Source organism: Prunus avium, chromosome 5, assembly GCF_965620075.1.
Source record: "Prunus avium chromosome 5, drPruAviu1.hap1.1, whole genome shotgun sequence".
NCBI lineage: Eukaryota > Viridiplantae > Streptophyta > Magnoliopsida > Rosales > Rosaceae > Prunus > Prunus avium.
Window position 1 is genome coordinate 13,728,826 of NC_142288.1, and position 20,364 is coordinate 13,749,189.

At 37.9% G+C, this 20,364-nt stretch overlaps 2 protein-coding genes and 3 non-coding genes across 6 annotated transcripts; all 5 read right to left on the bottom strand.

The window, feature by feature from the left end:
• Positions 1 to 4,994: 4,994 nt before the first annotated feature.
• On the bottom strand, positions 4,995 to 10,838 carry EMB975 (Tetratricopeptide repeat (TPR)-like superfamily protein). The gene is made up of 3 exons (XM_021971871.2): positions 7,868 to 10,838; positions 7,686 to 7,775; positions 4,995 to 6,243 (listed from the first exon to the last, which is right to left on the bottom strand). The coding sequence occupies exon 1, from the start codon at positions 10,436 to 10,438 to the stop codon at positions 8,993 to 8,995; it is 1,446 nt and encodes a 481-aa protein (XP_021827563.1). The 5' UTR covers positions 10,439 to 10,838; the 3' UTR covers positions 4,995 to 6,243; positions 7,686 to 7,775; positions 7,868 to 8,992.
• Positions 5,825 to 5,887, bottom strand: LOC148294354 (small nucleolar RNA snoR101). Its single transcript, XR_015836171.1, has one exon. It is a non-coding gene; the product is annotated as a small nucleolar RNA snoR101 (small nucleolar RNA).
• LOC148294355 (small nucleolar RNA snoR101) lies at positions 5,971 to 6,033 on the bottom strand. The gene has a single exon (XR_015836170.1). It is a non-coding gene; the product is annotated as a small nucleolar RNA snoR101 (small nucleolar RNA).
• On the bottom strand, positions 6,108 to 6,170 carry LOC148294356 (small nucleolar RNA snoR101). Its single transcript, XR_015836172.1, has one exon. It is a non-coding gene; the product is annotated as a small nucleolar RNA snoR101 (small nucleolar RNA).
• Positions 10,839 to 11,506: 668 nt separating the features above from the next.
• Positions 11,507 to 19,995, bottom strand: FRS3 (FAR1-related sequence 3). Of its 2 annotated transcripts, XM_021971832.2 has the most exons (6): positions 19,605 to 19,994; positions 16,757 to 19,092; positions 16,564 to 16,653; positions 16,100 to 16,249; positions 14,389 to 14,505; positions 11,507 to 12,025 (listed from the first exon to the last, which is right to left on the bottom strand). In XM_021971832.2, exons 2-6 carry the CDS (start codon positions 18,995 to 18,997, stop codon positions 11,981 to 11,983), a joined length of 2,643 nt encoding a protein of 880 aa, XP_021827524.1. In that variant the 5' UTR covers positions 18,998 to 19,092; positions 19,605 to 19,994; the 3' UTR covers positions 11,507 to 11,980. The 2 variants fall into 2 exon arrangements, with proteins under 2 accessions (XP_021827524.1, XP_088109114.1); XM_088252988.1 differs by lacking the exons at positions 11,507 to 12,025; positions 14,389 to 14,505 and adding an exon at positions 15,419 to 15,592 and having other exon boundaries at positions 19,605 to 19,995.
• Between the last annotated feature and the right edge of the window lie 369 nt (positions 19,996 to 20,364).

The following is a 20,364-nucleotide window of genomic DNA, read 5'->3' on the forward strand; positions in this document are numbered from 1 at the left end:
ATTTGGGGTTTTTATAATTGGGGCTATTTCATAAAGATTCATGATAGGAAGAGGAGATGCAAAAATCGAGAGGAAGAGGAGGAGACAATGCTTTGTTTTCATCGCTTCTTCACGCACGACTCCTTACGCTTCGACGTTTGACACCTCTAGGCTCTATTCAACGCTTTGAGTTTGAGTCCAACTCTCCAACTCCAAGTCTGTTTGTTAAGTCATTAAGGCTGGGGTGTTCAACGAGATTACTCCAAGTCTGTTTGTCAAGTGTTTTTGTTAAGTCACTTAGGGCTCGTTTGGAAGTGCTTTTGGAGCAGTGAAAAGCGCTTCTAAATGGGTGAAAGCGCTTCTGTCTTTTAAAAATGGAGTTTGGCAAAAATTTCAAAAGCACTTTGGGTGAGATCCAAAAGCACTTGGAGTGGTTTTGGAAGAAGCACTTGAGAGGTGCTTCTTCTTAAAAGCGCTGCAGGACAAAAACACGGGAAGCACTTGGCTCCTTTTAATGAAACTTTTAAAATGCCGAAAATACCCATATTTAAGTTTTTTAAATGCCAAAATACCCTTTCTTTCATTTCTCTCTCTCTCTCTCTCTCTCTCTCTCTCTCTCTCTCTCCTATGACAACAGCGCTGAAAATCTCGAGTCACAAACTCAAGCCATTATCATTAAACTTCAACAGTAACACCACAGTAAAGAAGATCAGCATAGAGACTCCCAACATTGTTTCTTATGAATATAGTGGTGGTGACAAATTTCAGCCTTTGTTTTCTTTGAAATCGACGAAGCTAGAAAACGTTTATCTTTCCGTAAGTCCCGTGAGTGCTATTGTCACTTCATGGTTTCTTCAACTGCCACAATATCTTTGGAAGTTCAAGCCAAAAGAAGGGGTGGTCTTCAACTTTCACTGTCCTTCCGTCTCTCTTTAAATTATTTGGAGGTTTGGTATTCGTTCTTAAGAATATCATTCTGTTTCTCTCGTTCATGGTATCCTTCTTGTTTATGCTTGTTGCAATTCCTTTTTGTATTCTTTTGAATTTCCAGAATTTATTAATGTGGCAAGGGAATGAATTTGATTATATTTGATCCTACCTCTCATTACTTGCACAGCTCTCTTATGATTAATGTATTAATTGTATTTTGTCACCTTAATTAGCTTATTTTTCTAAATGCAGATCAGATTTGTTGGAGCAGAATTAAGAGAAGAAACAATTCCTCCAGTTTCGAAAATTCAATATTTGGGATTCTTTAAAAAAAATTTAAGTACTTTTAAAAGCGCTTTTACTGTGTCAACCAAACACTCAACAAAATATCAAAAGTGCTTTTATGTAGTGTAAAAGCACTTTTAAATGTGACATCCAAACGACAAACTGCTTCTTTGTAGAAGTGCTTATGTCATAAGCGCTACTGGCATAAGCACTACTGGCATAAGCACTTCGGGAAGAAGCACTCCCAAACGAGCCCTTAAGGGCTCATTTGGGAGTGCTTTTGGAGCAGCGAAAAGCGCTTCTAAATGGGTGAAGGCGCTTCTGTATTTTAAAAATGGTGTTTGGCAAAAATTACAAAAGCGCTTTGGGTGAGATCCAAAAGCACTTGGAGTGGTTTTGGAAGAAGCACTTTAGAGGTGCTTCTTCTTAAAAGTGATGCAGGACAAAAACACGGGAAGCACTTGGCTCCCTTTAATGAAACTTTTAAAATGCTGAAAATACCCATATTTAATTTTTTTAAATGCCAAAATACCCCCTTGTTTTTTTTTTCTTTTTTTCTCTCTTTGTCTCCTATTAAAACCAAAACTACCCGCAAAATATCAGACGCCAAAACACCCAAACCTGAAGCTTCTATTCCATCTCTCTCACACAATCTGCTCTGATTGGCAACGAAGCTTCAGCCTCAACACCCTTCAGCAACACCCTTCTTCTTCTTCTGCCTTCACATCCACAAAGTCACAGCACACACCAACTCTTTAGATTTTTTGGACTTCATATTTCAGGGGAATTCCAGATCGTGGTGGACTTTTCATTTGTCATATTTCTGCTTCTTCTGAAAGAGAGGTAAATCATTGATTTTTGTTAACTTGTTTCTGCTTAAATCTCATGTTTCTGTTCTGTTAGTTGGTTCTTGTTGTTTCCAAATTTCTTGGCTTTTCTGTGTGTTCTCATAAATCCCAGCAATTGAACTTGAAAAGTTCCTGAATTTTTCGTTCACCATTAGCTTGTGATTGATAGTTTGATACTTTCCTTCTCTACCTCTACCAGGTGCATATCTCATGTTTATTTTTCTTTTGCTACTTTGATTTGCTGGAGTCTATTTGGTAAGTCATTGGTCATTGCATCACTTTTTTTTTTTAAAAAAAAATTTTACTTTCATTACTCAAGTTTTTAACTGATGTTCCAACTTGGTAGTGAAAAAAATGCAGTAGGTGCTTGAAGTGGGCTCGGGCCAAGCCCATTTAATTTCGGGCCACGGACCACCCCGGTCCATTGGACCTTTTTTTTTTATCTCGGCCTGGTCTAAGCTTTCATGCCGTGCCGAGCACGGCCCACTAATATTCATGCTCGTGCCATGCTGGGTCGGCCCATCCCGTTTGACACCTCTAGTGGGTCTTGTCAAGTGGCTTTTTGGATAGAAAAGTTGATGAAATTCTAAAAACTTAACGACATGGGTTAAATTGGTTGTTTTAATTACTTTAAGTGTTAAATTAAATGACTTTTATTTCCAGGGTAAAACGACACTTTACCCTTTATTTATTCAATGAAAAGTATATAGCGATTTGCTACAAAGACTCAATGTTATGTCATATTTAGCCCTGGCTTCACAATGTCGTATTCATTCAAAGTCGTTTTGCCCCTCAATTGTACACCTCAAAATTGACGGAAATAGGTAATAGAAGTGACGCCATGATTATTTTTTCTAACGGAAGTGGAGTTTAGGGACGACAAAAGCCATTTGCGATTCAAGGACCAACATGCGAATCAGGTACAACTGCAGCGAATATTGCTAATAAAAAGCTGCCATATTTTATTATAAAATGCATATTGAAATTATTTTCAATCTTGACTTTCCATGCGTCTACTATAATGAATGTAAAAGTCATTACAATTTCAAACTTAATAACACTTAAGGAATAAAAAATGAAATGATGTCAATTCCACTTTAAACTCCGTAATTCAATACTTGAAAAGCTAGGAACTAGATTAAGTAGGAGAGTAGTTAATCTCACACATATTCCTAACTTTCCCAATTCCTAAGTTCCCTATTACAAGTAAGTAAACATGTCATTGATGTTAATGTGTAAATCTCACCAATATATATCAAATTTTATAAGAGCATCCACAATGATGCTCTCTATTTCTTAGCTAAAATTGAGCTAAAAATTATAAGAAAGCTATTTTAGGAGCTCTCTAAAAAATTTCAACTCCAACCATACTCCCTAATTTGGAGAGTCATAAATGCTATAACTCTTTTTTGATTGGTCATCTCTATTATAAAATAAAATAAAAAATAGTTAGCATTAAATAAAGGTTTGAAATACTCATTAAATAAAGCAGCATTAAATTATAGGGAGTCACTAGGAGTTCTTTCTCTCTCCTCAGATTTAGGAGCTCCTAAAAAACTCTCTATTTTAGGAGGTGGATAGGGAGCATGGTTGGAGTTGCATTTTTATAATTCATCCCTAAAATTTGTCTAAGGAGGTGATTTAGGGAGCCCATTGTGGATGCTCTAAGGGTGTGCAAGATCCAATCCTATCCGTCTAAATCGACAGACCCAATTCACTCAAATCAACCGACCCAATCCGCCCAAACTGACCAATCCAATTTTAATTGGTTTTGATGATTTTACATATTGGATTGGATTCGTAATTCCCAAAACTAACATGATTGGATCAGGGATTTGCTTGTGAGAATAAAATAAAATCAAATCAAATCCAATTCAATGTAGTTAGTTTCATGCTTATTTTGCTCGTGTAGGTCTTTGTAATTGAAAAAGGTATGAATATTTTAAGTCATTTGAATGAGTTATGTTTAATTATAGAATCAAAACAATTTTCTCTCGTATTTTATTTATATTTGACATTTTCTCTCGTATTAAACCTAACAATAAACGTTTAATATTTTATTATTGTCATTTTCCATTATCAAAACCAATCATCTAATCCAATATAATCAAATATGAATTGGATTGAATTTAAAGCACTGCGTGACATGCAGATAGAACTGTCAATTACCTACCTAGAAAAAGTTATAATTTAGTAATAGAATTTAGGGTTAACTACTAAAGTTGTCCCTGTATTTTATCATGTAGGTCAATTTACTACACAGTTGCTCAATGTGGCCCTTCCAATTAGATTTATGTTAAAAACTGACTTTATTACTTTCTCGAACTAAATAAAAAATAAAAAATAAAAAAATCATTGCAAATATAAAATAACATTTTGTAGACTGAGTAAAGAAGGGACCCTTTTTGTTACCCAAAAAAGAGGGACCCTTCTTGGCTACAGAGGAGTAGTAGTTTACGTTGATTTCAAGGAGAATCTGTATTATTTTTAAAAAATTTCTATTTGGCTCCGTCAATTTTAAAGTCAATCTAAAGCTCCATATTTGTTGAGGTCAACACTGCTCCTGGTAAACAATTTACATGTAAGAATTCAACCTCGCTTTTTCACTTTATTCATCCATCAACTTTTTATTGTGCAGGGACGTTATGGCACCAGAATCCATCCATGCATGCATCAAGCTTATTAGAGAAATTTGTCCCCTCAAGATGGGAAGAAAGAACTTGTATTCATCAGTCAAAGTAATTGCATCAATTTTTGGCTGGGATTAAAACAAGCAGTAAACACACTTTCCTTTCTCAATTTTTGCACCAGTGCTTCTCTCTCGTCGTCTCTCACTAAATGCTTAAGGCGACAAAAGTCACAAAAACTCAGCTGAAGACGACAGGGAAGAACATTATCTGCAACCAAACTTTGTAGTGATCTCCCTTATTAGAAGATATAGAGTAGAGTGCAGAACTGAAAAATTCAATGTGTTTAGAAATTGCCGCAAATTCGTCAAAAGGATGTGCCTTCATACAAGTTCTAATAAGCAATGACAACAATTGTATCTGGCCGTTTGATGAACTTCTAAAAAGCAGAGAAACTAATTCACATAGAGAGAAAGGGGAGTGGGGGAAGGAGGGACGGGGTGAGGAGAGAACGAACCAGAGAATACCCAAGTCAACAATAAAGAAATTGTGGGAGGATTCATTAATGAAACCCAAAATGTAAAAGATAACAGTAGCCAAACCACTTTTACCTTTCTCCCCATCTCAACATAACGGAAAAAATGCATTTTAAAAACTGAGAACCTGCCTATAACTCGCACAAGACCGAAAAAAAAAAACAGTTACCAAAAGATTCACCATTAAAACTCAACCTCACTTTGGAAGGCTTCAAACCCATATAGAATTAATCAAGAACAAGAACCATAAAAATGGTGGTTGTGAAGGCCATAGTGCCAAGAATCATGAAGAATGAGATGAGCCAGTGTTCACCTTTGACGATAATAAATGACTGATAGCAACAATGCTTTCAAAGCGAAAGGTGTAAAGCGAGTTGAAGCTTTTTGGTACCTGAACTATTAAAATAATTCAAAAACAGTTTAAGAAGATAATGATTATCATTCAAACATAATAATCGATCACAAATCGTAATATAATCAATTAGTTGCACAATCAACAACTCCCGCCCCCAACGAAAAACAAAAAACACACACACAAGAAATATCATCCTTTGCACCAACACATACTGGTGCAAATGCGCACACATAGGATTGTTATGAACAGATGTGCAAAGGATAGAGCATCAGTTAATAACTTGTCCACACTAGAACTTACCTGAAGTTCAGAGATCAAGTGTAAATCATCATTTGCACCAACACAAACAAGCACAAAGACAACCTCATGCTCACACAGAGCATTGGTATGAGCAAACGTTCAAACCATAGAGCATCAGTTAATAACTTGTCAACAATTGAACTTACCTGAAGTTCAGAGATCAAGTGTAAACCATCATCTGCCCTAACAAACCATCGCAAATACACTTACAAAGAGGAGTGTTATAAACAAATGTGCAAAAGGACGGAGCATAAGTTAATAACTTGTCAACGTTTGAACTTACCTACAGTTCAAAGATCAAGTGTAAACTATCATCTGCACCAACACATACAGCAATCATGCTCACACAGAAGAATGTTGTGAACAGATAGATACAGCAGAACCTTCAGAACAAGACAAATACAACAGAACATTATCACTTTTCTAGAAATGGCCTCTATAAAATTTTCATTTCATATCCAAAATAGTTATATAAAAAATAATAACAATAATAATCAACATATGTGGGCTTAAGCTTTAAGTTCTAAGACTTAAGAGGGTTAGTTTCATTTGAGAACTAAAGATTGAATAAGTTACAACATAAACAATCTGTTAGCCCGCATCTTAAGAGATTTATTTAATAAGCATTAAACATATCATAGTATCAATGTTTCCTTGCAACTGTAACCTCTCGATATACCATGAATTCTAAATGTTGGGCTATTTAATCTTAATTGTGGGGAGAATCCCACAAGTCAGGGGGAGGGTCGGAATCAAACAGTTGTTGTTCCACTTACCACTAGCTTCAGCCTTTAGGAACAGTAGGCAGCAAATTTAAGGAATTTTGGTAGTGCTAAGCATGTGAGGCTATTTAAGGGCAATTTGGTCATTTTTGCACCTTAACAATAATTAAAATTTTGAGACAAAAAACACAAAATTATAATAATTAAAAACCCTTCAGCCACCTCTTTTCCCGTTCCCCACTACTGTTACACCCCCACCTCCCCCCAGCCTTCTCCATCCCTTTGCCCTTGCCCTTACCTGCCCTTTCCTGCACCCACCCAGCCACCTCTTCCTCATTGTTACCCCCACCACCAAAATCAAACCCCCAACTTGTAATTAAACTCAATACAAAGCATACCCAACCATAAATCACAACAAAGATTCAGAAAAATACAAGCATTCCATAACCCACAAGCACAACATCTCTCTCTCTCTCTCTCTCTCTCTCTCTCATATATGGGCGTATCAGGTGGGGGTTGTTGGTTGAGTAGCATGACGCAGATATTACACGATGTGGGTGTTGGGTGGACTAAGGAATTCAAGGGGTTAAGGTGGTTTTTTGGGAAAAGAGGGGTGCTGGAGTTGGGAGACTATGGTGGGGTGGCTTGGGGATGATGGTGGGGGAGGCTAGGGATTGGTGGGAGCAAGATGGGGTTGGGAAATGTTTTCGTTTTGTTTTCTTTTTCTTTATTGTTTTATAACATTATTTTATAATTATTTAAGTGTCATATGCAAGCATGTGACCATTCTTAACACTAATTGGATAAAATGTGAGTGAGACCATTCTTAACACTAATTGGATAAAATGTGAGTGAATCTAACGGTAGGGGGAAATTGACTAAAAATAATAATTGAGATCCTTAATTTTCTATAAAAAAAAGGATAGGGGGTAAATCGAAAGTTAAGTACAAGTTCAAGGGGCAAATCAATAGTTAACCCTAAAAATATTTCAATTATGGACTCAGGGATCCAGGCTCTCATTATCAAATACAACACCACCAACTTGAGCTAATTTGATGATACAAAATGTCACAACTATTGTTTCACTTCTTCAGATGCATACCTTCAGGTTAATGACAGCTACTCTATTTCCTGGTGCTGAGTTCTTATTTTCCATAGCCCAAGTCATTGACTTTAGACAAGGAAGTACAACCTACAGAAAAAACCAGATCAATGCCATGATCTTGCACTTGGAAAAAAAGGATATACAAGAACAGAAACAAAGCAAAGAACTCTTTTCCATACCACGTTCTCACAAGTACCATCATTCCGATGAAGAGATACAGGGGCCATTCTTGGCAAATTCAAGTCAGAAACAGTTTGAGCAGGTGCACCAGCATCATTCAGATTAAATCACTTCATTACTTCATTTTGGCGTGGCCACAACAAAGAGGTCATATCGGACGTTGATGTTGAGTTCTTCCTGTCATCATAGCCAGTCACAGTAACCTGAGAGCTACGAGGCGCAACTTTAGCTACATTTTTCTTAACAACGGAAACCTTCTTCCCACCACCTCTAATAGCAGTCATTGCTCCATCCTCTGCGTATTTGATGGCTTCTCAACATAGGTTGTTGTACCGTAAAGTTAGGGAGTCTTGGCCATGTAATTCACCAAGGCATGACTATGCTACTTCACAAATTTCATTGAAACCCACTTGTCTTGACCCTTTAACTCTATCCTAAGCATTCCCTCTTTTCAAACCCTCTCTGCCACATACAAACTCCTGAGCAATGGTTTCCCATCAGGTTTAGAACGACTAGATTGACCAACTTTAGGGCTAAAATCCAAACGTCTGGCGTATTCATCATAGAAAGTCTTGGCAGCCTCTTCAGAATTAAATTCCATACCCACGTATGGCTCGGAAATCCCATCCTCATCGTGAGACTCGGAATTTTCAGCATTATTCACTTCTCCACCTTCACTCCGTTCGAAAGGGGAGACGGGATTTGAAGTCTGGCTTCTGATGGTATTCACTAATACCAAAACAAAACAAAAAAAAATGCAGAAACCAAATATGTGGAATAACTCAAAGACGATCATGTTAGGGAGTGCTCATTTCTTTTACTTGTATGTATGCATTGTCTGGATGCTATGCAAAGCTAGGGACAAATAATAAAATAAAACACACTGCAGTTTATCTACAGTACAGATGCACTTCCATTAGTCATCAAGAATACAAAATGAGAATGAAATGTGAAGAACAACCAAGGATGCCCCTGATGGCTTTGTGAAACTTATGTGAAGATGACCATAAAGATAAGAGAAGCGTGCATATGCAAAAATAAACCAAACAAGATGGGCAGAAAGAACTTCTATATGAGGGAATTAGTAATTAGTAATTACAGCTTACAACAGAGAAGTTTGGATTTTAAAAACCTAACCTTTTCTCACTTTCTAATTGCAACAACTGTGACATTGTTTCTTTATCTAACTTGAATCCTGCTATCTCTACCTCCTTGCATACATCCCTACACTTTGCTTGCCTCCCAGAAACCATGTACATTTTAATCAAGTCCCGGTAGACGTCATATGTCGGAGAGAAACCTGCTTCCTTAAGCTTGGAAAAATATCTTACAGCCCTTGGAAGATCATTCAGAGCAACAAAAAGCTTTACTGTCACACGATAAGCTGGAAAATCAAAGGGACAATTTGAAGCCTCCATTTCCCAAACCACAGCCAAGGCCTCCCTGTATTTCTTCTCTGAATAGCGGCTATGAATCAGAGTTGTGTACATAACGACACTTGGATCATGCCCAGATTGTCTAAACCAGTCATAAACACTCTCCACAACTTCAAATCTCCCAAGCCTAATGCACACTTTCATAATAGCAGTACAATCCTGCTGGGTTAAATTCAGGTCTACTCTTTTCCCAAGCTCGTCCAGTAAGGTCCCTATAAGCCTATGCTTATCCGGGTTCTTCCCAAGCTTCAGTATTAGCTTGGCATATACGCTCGTATCCAACTTTCTTCCACTATTCTTAGCTATGAATATAAGCTTCCAAGCAAGATGCAAGCTTCCCCCTTTGATGAACCCTCTTGCCATTGCCTCAATCACACCACGACTTGCCAAACTGGTGAACTTGTCCAAATTGAATGGCAGTTTAAGCTCATGGTTCCTTGCCAGGACCTCAACAGCGGAAGCCAAAAGCCGGTCATCCGGGAAGAGGTGAGGCTGTTTCTGAGCCCAAGAGAAGGTCTGCAGAGCTCTGTCAGGGAGACCCATGTGACCCAATTCCCTAATTGTCATGGAGAGAGACCCTTTTCTCAGAAAGGGAACCCACTTGTTGAGAATTAGTCCCACATCTTCATCTGCCCCAAGGCTTCTAATTTCCCTTGCTAAACCAACAAGCGCATTGGGGTTCTTGTAGACTTGATCACAAATGGGTGCCATCTTGACATGTTTCTTCGGCCTAGGAAGTCCCAAAGGTCGAAGCTTGTAAGGAAGTGGGAGGGGGAGAGGCCTTTGTCTATCCAACTTTCCGGGCTTTTGGGGTATCCTCCCTTGGAAAAGTGATGAAATAGCTTCAATCTCATCTGCCTCCCAAGCAATATCTTCGCCATCTTCTTCTTCTTCTGCTTCTGCTTCCTTGAATTCCGTTTGAGATGATGGTTCTGTGGTGTTCTTCAACAAGTGGTTGATTCCAAGGTCCGGAGGAAGTTTGGTGCGCCGCGGGTAGCGAAGGTTGCTGGGAAGTCTTCTCCTTGTATTAGAATTAGAACGCGCCATCGGAGACACCCTACCATTTCCATTCCCATTTCCTGCAAAACTTTCTTGGAACAAAATGGGATTTATACCCAAGAATGCGCAATCCATTTTCTTCAACCTGAGATACTTGATTACCGACGGAAAGAGAAGACGAGAGAGAGAGAGAGAGAGAGAGAGAGAGAGAGAGAGAGAGAGAAGACGCTTGGAGAGATGGGAGATGAGGAAGAAGAGAATGCGGCTTAGGTGTTGAGTTTTTCTGTGTTACAGTGACAGCCACTGGCTGTAAAACAGTCACTTTTTAAGGGGGCACATATGTCTTTTCCATTTATTTCCAAATTAAGTAAAGGAAAAAACCTGAACAGCAACAGAAGGAGGAGGTGAGGCAGAGAATTTTGAGGAAGACTACGACTGCGATGAGATGATCTGTATAATAGAATCTCAAGTTTTAAGAATCGGTGCGAGTGAGTGAGGAGGGAGAGGGGATCGAGCCTGTCGGCTAAATTGGGAGGCACAAGCACGATCACCCCCCAGTTAGTAAAAACCAACTTCCCACATCTAGTTGCGTGTGTTGCGTGTATATTTTTGGGTAAATTCACAAGTTACTAATGCACACTTTTAATGGAAATAAATTCCAAGATTAAATGATGTGAGATGTAAATCACGTGTCGCTTACACTATCGCTTGTATTTAAAAAAAATTATAATTTTTAGGCTATTAATATGCTTTGATTTTAAGATGGCCAAACAACACTAGGAACTCTATTTTTAATTTTAATTGCTCACATCCTATTTGAACAGGTTTTTTACCCTTTTTTTTCACACTCAGTAGCCATAGAAAATAACAGCTAAAAGGATAGAGTAAAAAAAATTATCATCTCCTTGATCAAATCTTATAGCCTCAGCCAAAATATTATGAGGGTAGTCTCATTTTAGAGAGAGGTTTAGTTGGAATTCTATCTTGAATTTAAGTGGAAAAGATATAGGCTTGGTTTTTTTTCATGAGTCCTTTGTCTTCTTGCCTAACCCGCTGCAGCACTGTCTATTTATTTTTGTTCAGATCCTGCAGTGCAGCATAATTTTATCCAGTGAGATTTTTTTTTTTTCCAAAACTGCATGTAAATGAATATTGTAGATAAAATGCCCGAGTACCTGAACAATTAAATGACATTAGCGATGGTTGAACTCACGAGCACCTGAAAAATCATATACTCCAACTACCATAGTGAAGCAAAACAAACAATTCATATCTTATGCTACAACGCAAGGGGGAAAAAAGACTAGTGAAGCTGGGAGCTCAATGAGAGAGAACTTGCCACACCAGCTTACAGCTATCAGAATTAACTCTACCAATTCCTATTGAATAAAATCTTGTATCTCGCACAAACATGTCAAATAGTGTTACTCTAATTCTGGCGTGTCGTAGATTTTTTGACCGCATAGACCTATCAAATCTCTTCGATGCTTTGGATTTGGTACATGTACAAATATGTTGACAACAATCTTACACAAAGGGAAGGAAGGGCTATGCAAAGAGAGATATGTAGCAACTGCGAGCATCCTGAACTTGCTATGTGGTCACCTTTCCCCATGGAAACCAGACGTAACGTGCACCTGGCAGTACAGTATAGGAAGTAAAAAACATCCAAGGCCCTTACTTCCGCGGCTTTTTTGAGACAGACTCTGATTGAATCTCAGCCTGCCAAATTTAAAACTTTTGCATGATTAAACAGTAAAATAACCTAATTTAAAACTCAACATAAACATAGAGAAAGATGAACATGTTCCTACTTAAATTTTGCAAAACAACCACCCAAGGTTTTTTGGTTCTTTTTGATCAAGTACATTGATTTAAAAGAAAGAGGCAGAAGCCCCAGTATATGCGAGGTATACATCTACGAGAGTATTAAATCTATAAACTCTATCAACCTATCGCTTCTACCCACATTCCTGTTTTGTACCCCCCAAAAAGGCGACTGCAAGTGTAGCTCTATGGCTGCACAACTGTACATTCCTTGTATAACAAAAGGAAAAAGAAAAAGAAAAAAAAAAAAAATACCAATCAGACAATCTGTATCTGTCATCAAAGACACGTACGTCTGTTTCTCTCCCACAAAGGAAGCCACAACAATCCAAGTTGCTCAACAAGACACAGATAAGGGCGTAGTTCCCAAATAACAACACCTAACAATGGTTAGGAGAGCTATAACACCAGGTGACTGAAGCCATGGTAACTGAGCTCTTCAATGGGTTCAAAAAAAGATAAGAATTTCTGATTTCCCAAATTAAGGGCCCAATATACATGATACAATCAAAATATCCAACTGTGTATTTCAAACATGGATATGCAATCCATTCAACTGGTATAGTCCACAGCTGTAAGGGAGATCCAGGTTTCCTTCTCAAAACAGAAAAAATTTGGATTAAAAAGTAAAAACTGTTTGTAACTTTTAGTTTTTATTTTAATGGATCATTCTATATACGTCTTCTCATATCACTCACATTTATCATATCTGCTCAGTATCCTCTCATTTCTCCTTCTCTATCCTTACCTCAAAGCAAATTTGAATACCAAAAACAAAAATGTCAACAGAAAGGTCCTAAGCAACTTCTTTGCCAATGCCCTTAAGTGATACCAAGCCTATACTAATTATGATATCTTTGATTATCTAGTAACCCTATCTTCCACAAGTAGAATTCCTTCAGCTATTGTTGGTCAAGATCCCAATCTCATTTCTTACACACCCACCAAATTATTGAACACCTCTTTGATTCCATATGGTAAAATCCATCTAAAGCACCTTTTATATTTTGGGGTTGATAAATGATTATGCAGCAAAATCTAGCACCCTCTCACAAGATCTCTACCACAGCCACTGATATAAGCCAGAGGTTCTGAAGATGAAACGGAGCTCTTCTTCTACACATACCCTTCGATCCCAAATGAGTGGCCAGTGCACAGAAACTGAAAAGCTAAAATACTAAAGAATACAGCTGAAATATGTCCTCTTCTCTCTAAAAGGAAACAGAAATCCCCCTTTCCTTTTTCCCATTCCCAATGGCAAGTCCATTAATTCCATGTTATCCACAAAAATGAAAATCACCTTCCACACCCTGGCACATGTCCTTAGTAGTATTTTATCCTACCAACAAGCTTTTCCTTTCCTTATCATCATCAGGGCCATACAACCCATGTAAATCTAACTTGTACCTCAAGTGAAAAAGGCAGAAGGATAGGAACAGAACCCTATTACCTCCCTTAGTTATGACTATAGTATCCCAATCCAAACTTTTTAGACAAGAAGGCATTTTTACAGTCATTAACTATAAAAACATTTTAGGGATATTTATATTCCTTTTTGTTTAATTTATTTTCTTTATTCTATAAAATTTTATGTTTCCTTATCGGCCGTGCAGATAGTATCGGGCTTTCAATTTACAGATATTTCAGGGGATATATTGATATCGTTTTAGGTATCGGGGAAAATTGACAAGAAAGACGGATATTGACTTAAAAACATGGAATTTTGAAGTAAAACTTTCATAGACATTAAGTACATTATCAATGACTGCATTGAACAAATAAAATTCAAAATATACCAAGTATAAAATATGCATATGATGAATTGTATGTGTATATAATGCATGTTCATGAAAAGCCTGAAAATAAAACTTCGATTAGAATGATAAAATAAAATCAATTGACACAATAGATGCATAACCCAAACAAAATAAATTCAATCAGACTTAACACAACAAAGACAAACATGCAGCCTGACCCATTGATACATAACCCAACCCAACTCATTAATACATAACCCAACATTAGACAATTAGATTTAATGATAAAGGTGCCGAATGAGAGATAGAAAATGAGATGAAAAAGAAAATTAAACAAACCAGAACCAGAGCAATGAGAGACAGAGACAGAGACAGACAGACAGACAGACAGACAGACGGACAGAGATAACATTTCAGAACAATTTTTAAATCGATAAAACAGCATCGATGTAGTCGAAAAACAAGACAATATCAAATAGCGAATTGGTTGAAAATGCTTACAGCACTTGAAAGCTGCTCACGGATATAGGCCATTGATCTTAGCATGGCACCTAATGTATCCCTAGAAACTTGAAACTTGACCTCTGACTCCCCTGAAGTTGTCTCTGCGTCTTGAAGCTGAAAGAATAGGGGGGAAATGGCTTATCTTAAACGATCAAACAATAATAAGTAAACGAAACATTCAGAAAATTATCACTTTTCTAGAAGTGGCTTCTATAAAATTTTCATTCAATATCCAAAATAGTTATAATAAAAATAATAACAATAATAGTCCACACATGTGGGCTTAAGGCTTTAAGTTCTAAGACTTATATTAAGAGGGCTAGTTTCATTTGAGAAATAAAGATTTAATAAGTTACAACATAAACAATCTGTTAGTCCGCATCTTAACAGATTTATTTAATAAGCATTAAGCTTGTCATAGTATCAAAGTTTCCTTGTAACTGTAACCTCTCAATATATCTTGAATTCTAAATGTTGGGCTATTTAATCTTAATTGTGGGGAGAGTCCCACATGTGAGGGTGAGGGTTGGAATCAAACAGTTGTTCCACATACCACTAGCTTTAGCCTTTAGGAACGATGGTCGGCAGCAAGTTTAAAGAATTTTGGTAGTGCTAAAATCAAGATTAATAGAAGGAAAAGGTTTCGAAACAAGTACACTTCAAGGGTAAAAGGTGCAACATGTAACAAATCTTGTTGCAGTTCCAATTTCATCCTCAGGTAGAAATCTGATTAAATCATGTGGTTCTTGTATCTTAAAATTGCCTCTAGTTATAATCTAGTTTATGTTTCACTCCTCTAACACCAATTGTTTTTTACAACCAATAAAATACATAATGAATTCATGTATCCCTCCAATATTGGGGATTACAATCCAAGTCGACGCAGTCGACAAAAGATGCAACCTTCAAATGCAAGAAACAGAGCCTCAAGAACACAACATATAGAAAAGCAGAATTCGTACTATGAGAAAACAGAAGTACCCGGCCAAAGTAAGAAACAGAAACTTCCCAATCCACATTTAAAAGAAAGGAAGACATGAAACCTAGAAGAAACCTAGGCCAAAGTCTAGCCTTAACCCAGAGGCAGTCCACAACTACGCAACCTTCCCTTACAAATTCGGATGTTTCCTTCCACAAAAAGTCACTAGCACGCTCCACCAAATCTTTTCCTTCTCCCCTTCACCAAAAGCATAATAACTCCCTACAAATAAAGGATTGAATGAAGCGGGAAGTACCCAACTTAAGCTAGAAACACGAAACAGATTAAACCATGGTCTCAAAGGCAATGATTAATGAAGAGAGCGATGATGGAATCTCTGTGAAGCTCCTTTGCACTTAGAGCACAAGTTAGGGTATGAACGAGTCAAACGAGATTTGGACTTGAACAAATTTGGCCTTCCAAGGGCATTGTCATGAGTGTCCACTGTTTAAAAGGAAGATCTAGATAGCAAAACTTATTGAACAAAGTCTAGAGTATTTTGACTAATTAAACCATCATTCCACTTGCAGAAGACCCAGTTAGGAATGCGTTAAGTATATTCAACTAACAGCACAAGGGTGATTCCAAGTGAAAAACCCACGGCTCTACCCACAAGGTGGCCAAGGGAATAGAGAATGAACACAAACAACATGAGGATCCCCAAAATTGGTTCATCAAACAGTCAGGGCAAGTTTAAGAGATAATGGTTTGAAATTTTGACTCCCATACCTTCAGATTTATAACAGCAACCTTATTAGCTGGTGTTGAGAGCTGATCACTGATGTAGGCCATGGACCTTAACATTGGCTCCAATGATACCCTTGAGAGCTGAAACTTAACCTCTGATTCAGTTGATAGAGTCCTGCTATAATCTTGCAGCTGCAGTGGGTATAAACAAAGTTTAAAAATAAAATAATGGAAGAAAAAAAAAACACTCTTTGCCCGATTGTAAACTAAGTTTGAGAGTGCAAACCAGAACATCCCACTAGCACAAGGCTACGGGTCACAATTAAGCCATACAATAATCTAATATCTAGAAACAAAAAAAAATAAACAAACTCAAAACATATAAAAAAATTTCATTTTCAGACTCATGGATCCAGGCTATCATTATCAAATACACCACCACCAATTTGAGCTAATTGGATGATACAAAATGTCACAACTATTGTTTCACTTCTTCATATGTGTACCTTCAGGTTAATGACAGCTACTCGATTTCCTGGTGCTGAATTCTTATTTTCCATGACCCAAGTCATTGACTTTAGACACGGAAGTACCACCTACAGAAAAACCAAAATCAATGCCATGACATTGCACTCAGGAAAAAAAAAAAAAAAAAAGATATAGAAGAACAGAAACAAAGCAAAGAATTCTATTCCATACCATGTTCTCAGGAGTACCATCATCCCGATGAAGAGATACAGGGGCCATTCGTGGCAAATTCAAGTCAGAAACAGTTTGAGCAGGTGCACCCGCATCATTCAGATTAAATCGCTTCATTACTTCATCTTGGCGTGGCCACAACAAAGGGGTCATATCGGACGTTGATGTCGAGTTTTTCCTGTCATCATAGCCAGTCACACTAACCTGAGAGTTAGGAGGTGCAACTTTAGCTACATTTTTCTTAACAACAGAAACCTTCTTCCCACCATCTCTAAGAGCAGTCATTGCTGCAACAAAAGTTTCTGTAGTGGTTGCCCCATCCTCTGCATATTTGATGGCTTCTCGACATAGGTTGTTGTACCGTAAAGTTAGGGAGTCTTGGCCATGTAACTCACCGCTACGTTCATCTAGGGTAGTTCCACTCTTTGCATTTCTTGTCCATCGTTTCAAAATATAGTGAGAAGGCAATGTAAGCACATTTGTCACAGTAAAGACTGTCAAAACATGTCTACAGAGAATTCCTGAAGACTCAAACATTTGACAACTACAATTAGCTCTCATCTCAGGATAGTTAAATGTAACGATGTACGCCTTGTGGTCATCTTCGAATTTTGCAACTCTGAATGTGCTAATAGCTCCATCACCTTCAATCCTATTTGCTGTGTACACAAAAGTCTCAACTAGCTCTTCTTGAAATTTTGCAAAAATTTTTCTTGTATAAAGATTGGCTGCCTGTTTCTCCATGGGTGATGGTGTTCTCAACACTGGCGTTGTGCAAATTGTATCAAAGTCTGCTTCTATTTCCCTTTCAAACGAGTTCTCTAAAGCTCTTTCATACTGCCTAAAGAACATTGGTAATGTGGTCTGTTGATTCACATAGCCATCAAAAAAACCATCATGCCCTTGATTAGGTTTAGGAGATATGGCAGCAGAAAAGGAATCCCGGAAATACACAGGCACCCATTGAGCACGAGCACTATATAATGATTGAAGCCAATCATTTCTCCTGAGGTCATATTTATCAAGGATAGAATCCCACGACAATTCAAACTCCTCGATAGTTTCAGTCAAATTAATACAATTATAAAGTTCCACCTCAAAATAGGGATGTGCTTGACATACATGCGCCAACCTTTCCTGGCCTTCTCTTAAGACATGCGACTTGCTAATGCAGTGGCGGACTTCTGGAAACACCTGAGAAACTGCTGTCTGTATGGCTCTATCTTGATCAGTCATAAACGAGACAGGATGGCAGTCATTCATTGCTGTAAGGAATGTCTTGAACAACCAAATAAAAGATGCTTCTGACTCGTCTAGAAGTAATGCACAACCAAACAAAACTGTCTGACCATGATGGTTAACTCCTGTAAATGGAGCAAATGGCACTCTATACTGATTTACTCGGTACGCGGTATCAAGCGTAACAGCGTCACCAAAATGACAGTAAGCTGCTCTTGACCTCGCATCTGCCCAGAAAACGTTTGCCATGTGATTATCTTCATCAAGTTGTATTGCATAAAAGAAACCAGGGTTCTCAGCCTGCATTTTCTTGAAATACTCCAGCAAATTTTGAGCATCCTTCCCTAGTGTCCTCCTTCGACTACAAGGCCTAAGTTGATTCATTGTTACAGCATTCTTGACTGGCCGATTTGCTTCTGCAGATAAAGTATTCCTAACTACACGGTTTTTCTCTACAGGGGTACGGTTTCCATCCACGGAAACATACATAACACCACTGGGAACAATCCCTACTCCTTGATAAGTTTCAACCACGTTCTTTGCAGCACCAGCAAAATGCCGGCGAGGCCGAAGGTAATGCACCTTACCAGGACTCACCAAGGCATGACTATGCTCCTTCACAAATTTAGTTGAAACCCACTTGTGTTGACCCTTTAACTCTATCCTAAGCATTGCGTCACAACTATCAGCATGCCTTCTTTTCAAACCCTCTCTGCCACATACAAACTCCCGAGCAATGGTTGTCCCATCAGGTTTAGAACGACTAGATTGACCAACTTTAGAGCTAAAACCCAAGCGTCTGGCGTATTCATCATAGAAAGTCTTGGCAGCCTCTTCTGAATTAAATTCCATACCCACGTATGGCTCGGAAATCCCATCCTCATCGTGAGCCTCGGAATTTTCAACATTATTCATTTCTCCACCTTCACTCCTTTCAGCATCACCATCATCTGCCATTCCACGATGCCCCATTCCTTCCACATCAATAACTTCAACATCCATACTAAACCCACTGTGTGATGCTAAAGAATAGAATACTTTTCTTTTGAGCTAATCGAATAGCAGTGCACCATAACACTGAGAAAATGTAGTTGAATCTGCAAAGAATCCCAACCACAAAAACTAGTTCATAGTTGAGCCATAAGAAAAAAAATATTTACTCATATTATATCTGGGTAACTTTAATTACACAATGTAACTTTTTCCATGAATTGCAGTCTAAAGAATGTAAATTTTGAATAACCAAAATCGCCAAAGCAGCTGTGAATATATCAGAATTTCGGGCTGTTAATATGGATAGGAGGAGTGAAGTCTGTTATTTCCCCTATATTGTGGGTTTTGGCCAATATCGGTGAATATCGAAGAAATCCTAATATTGACCGGAAATATCCACGATAGTGTCGCCCAGAACGCAAAATTGACATGAAAAAGATGAAGGAGAAGAAACCCTTAACGTTTTTGGCGTTTTGGAATTCTAATTAACCAAACTGCAATCCAAAATTATCAAAATTAAGCCCTAATTTCCCCAAAAATTAACAGCAACTAATCGAAAGGAATCAAAACCAATCACTGAGGATACAAAGAACAAAAAGTCTCTGTCACCACTTACACTTCATTCAGCCCCTTTGCAGCTCCTTTTCAGCCCCGTGAAGCATTTGACACCACTTTCAATTCCTCCATCATTTTTTCGACAACCATTTCAGAGCACTACCCCCATTTAAATTATAGGCCTTCAACTTTGAATTGGCACCCCAATAGAGCACAGCCCAGCACAGCAAAGAAATTCTTCTTCACCAGCAAACAATTTCTTGCACTTCAAGTCGACCTACAATCTGTGAGCCTCCTCCTTCTTTCTCTCCGTCTCCCTCTCTCTCCCTCACTCTGTCTTCCTCTCTATCGCTCCCTCAGTCTCTGTTTCACTCTCTCCCCCTCTCCGTCTAACTCTCTCCCCTTCTATGTTAGTGTTCGAACCTCTTCTTCGCCCACCACCCCCCGTTCGAATATGACTTCCAATTTCTATTCCTTTTTTTCTTTTTTTCTTTTTTTTTTTTAAGTTACTACTGTTAATAACTTTTTTTGGCCTGTTATTGTTTGTTATAACAAGTTACATTGGTTAGGACGTTGGGGTCAATTACATTTTGTACCGTTATTTTTCTCATCAATTTTTTATGTGACGGTTACTTAGTCACATGTTGTTATTAATCATCTCATGTTATAATACGTGTACTATAATATATTATCCGCTCATATTATAACACATAAATTAGAAATACCACGTCACGAAGTAGCCGTCACACTAAAAAAGTTCTTGATAAGGTTACATATGAAAATTTGTTGAATGAAAAGTAACAAAAAATGGATGGATGTTT

Coding starts and splice junctions, on each gene's coding strand:
- FRS3 (XM_021971832.2), bottom strand. CDS start 18,997: ATGGATGTTGAAGTTATTGATGTGGAAGGAATGGGGCATCGTGGAATG. Junction 16,654..16,756: donor ATGGTACTCCTGAGAACATG/GTATGGAATAGA, acceptor GTTTTTCTGTAG/GTGGTACTTCCGTGTCTAAA. Junction 14,506..16,099: donor TTGCTGTTATAAATCTGAAG/GTATGGGAGTCA, acceptor CTATTCTTTCAG/CTTCAAGACGCAGAGACAAC.
- EMB975 (XM_021971871.2), bottom strand. CDS start 10,438: ATGGATTGCGCATTCTTGGGTATAAATCCCATTTTGTTCCAAGAAAGT.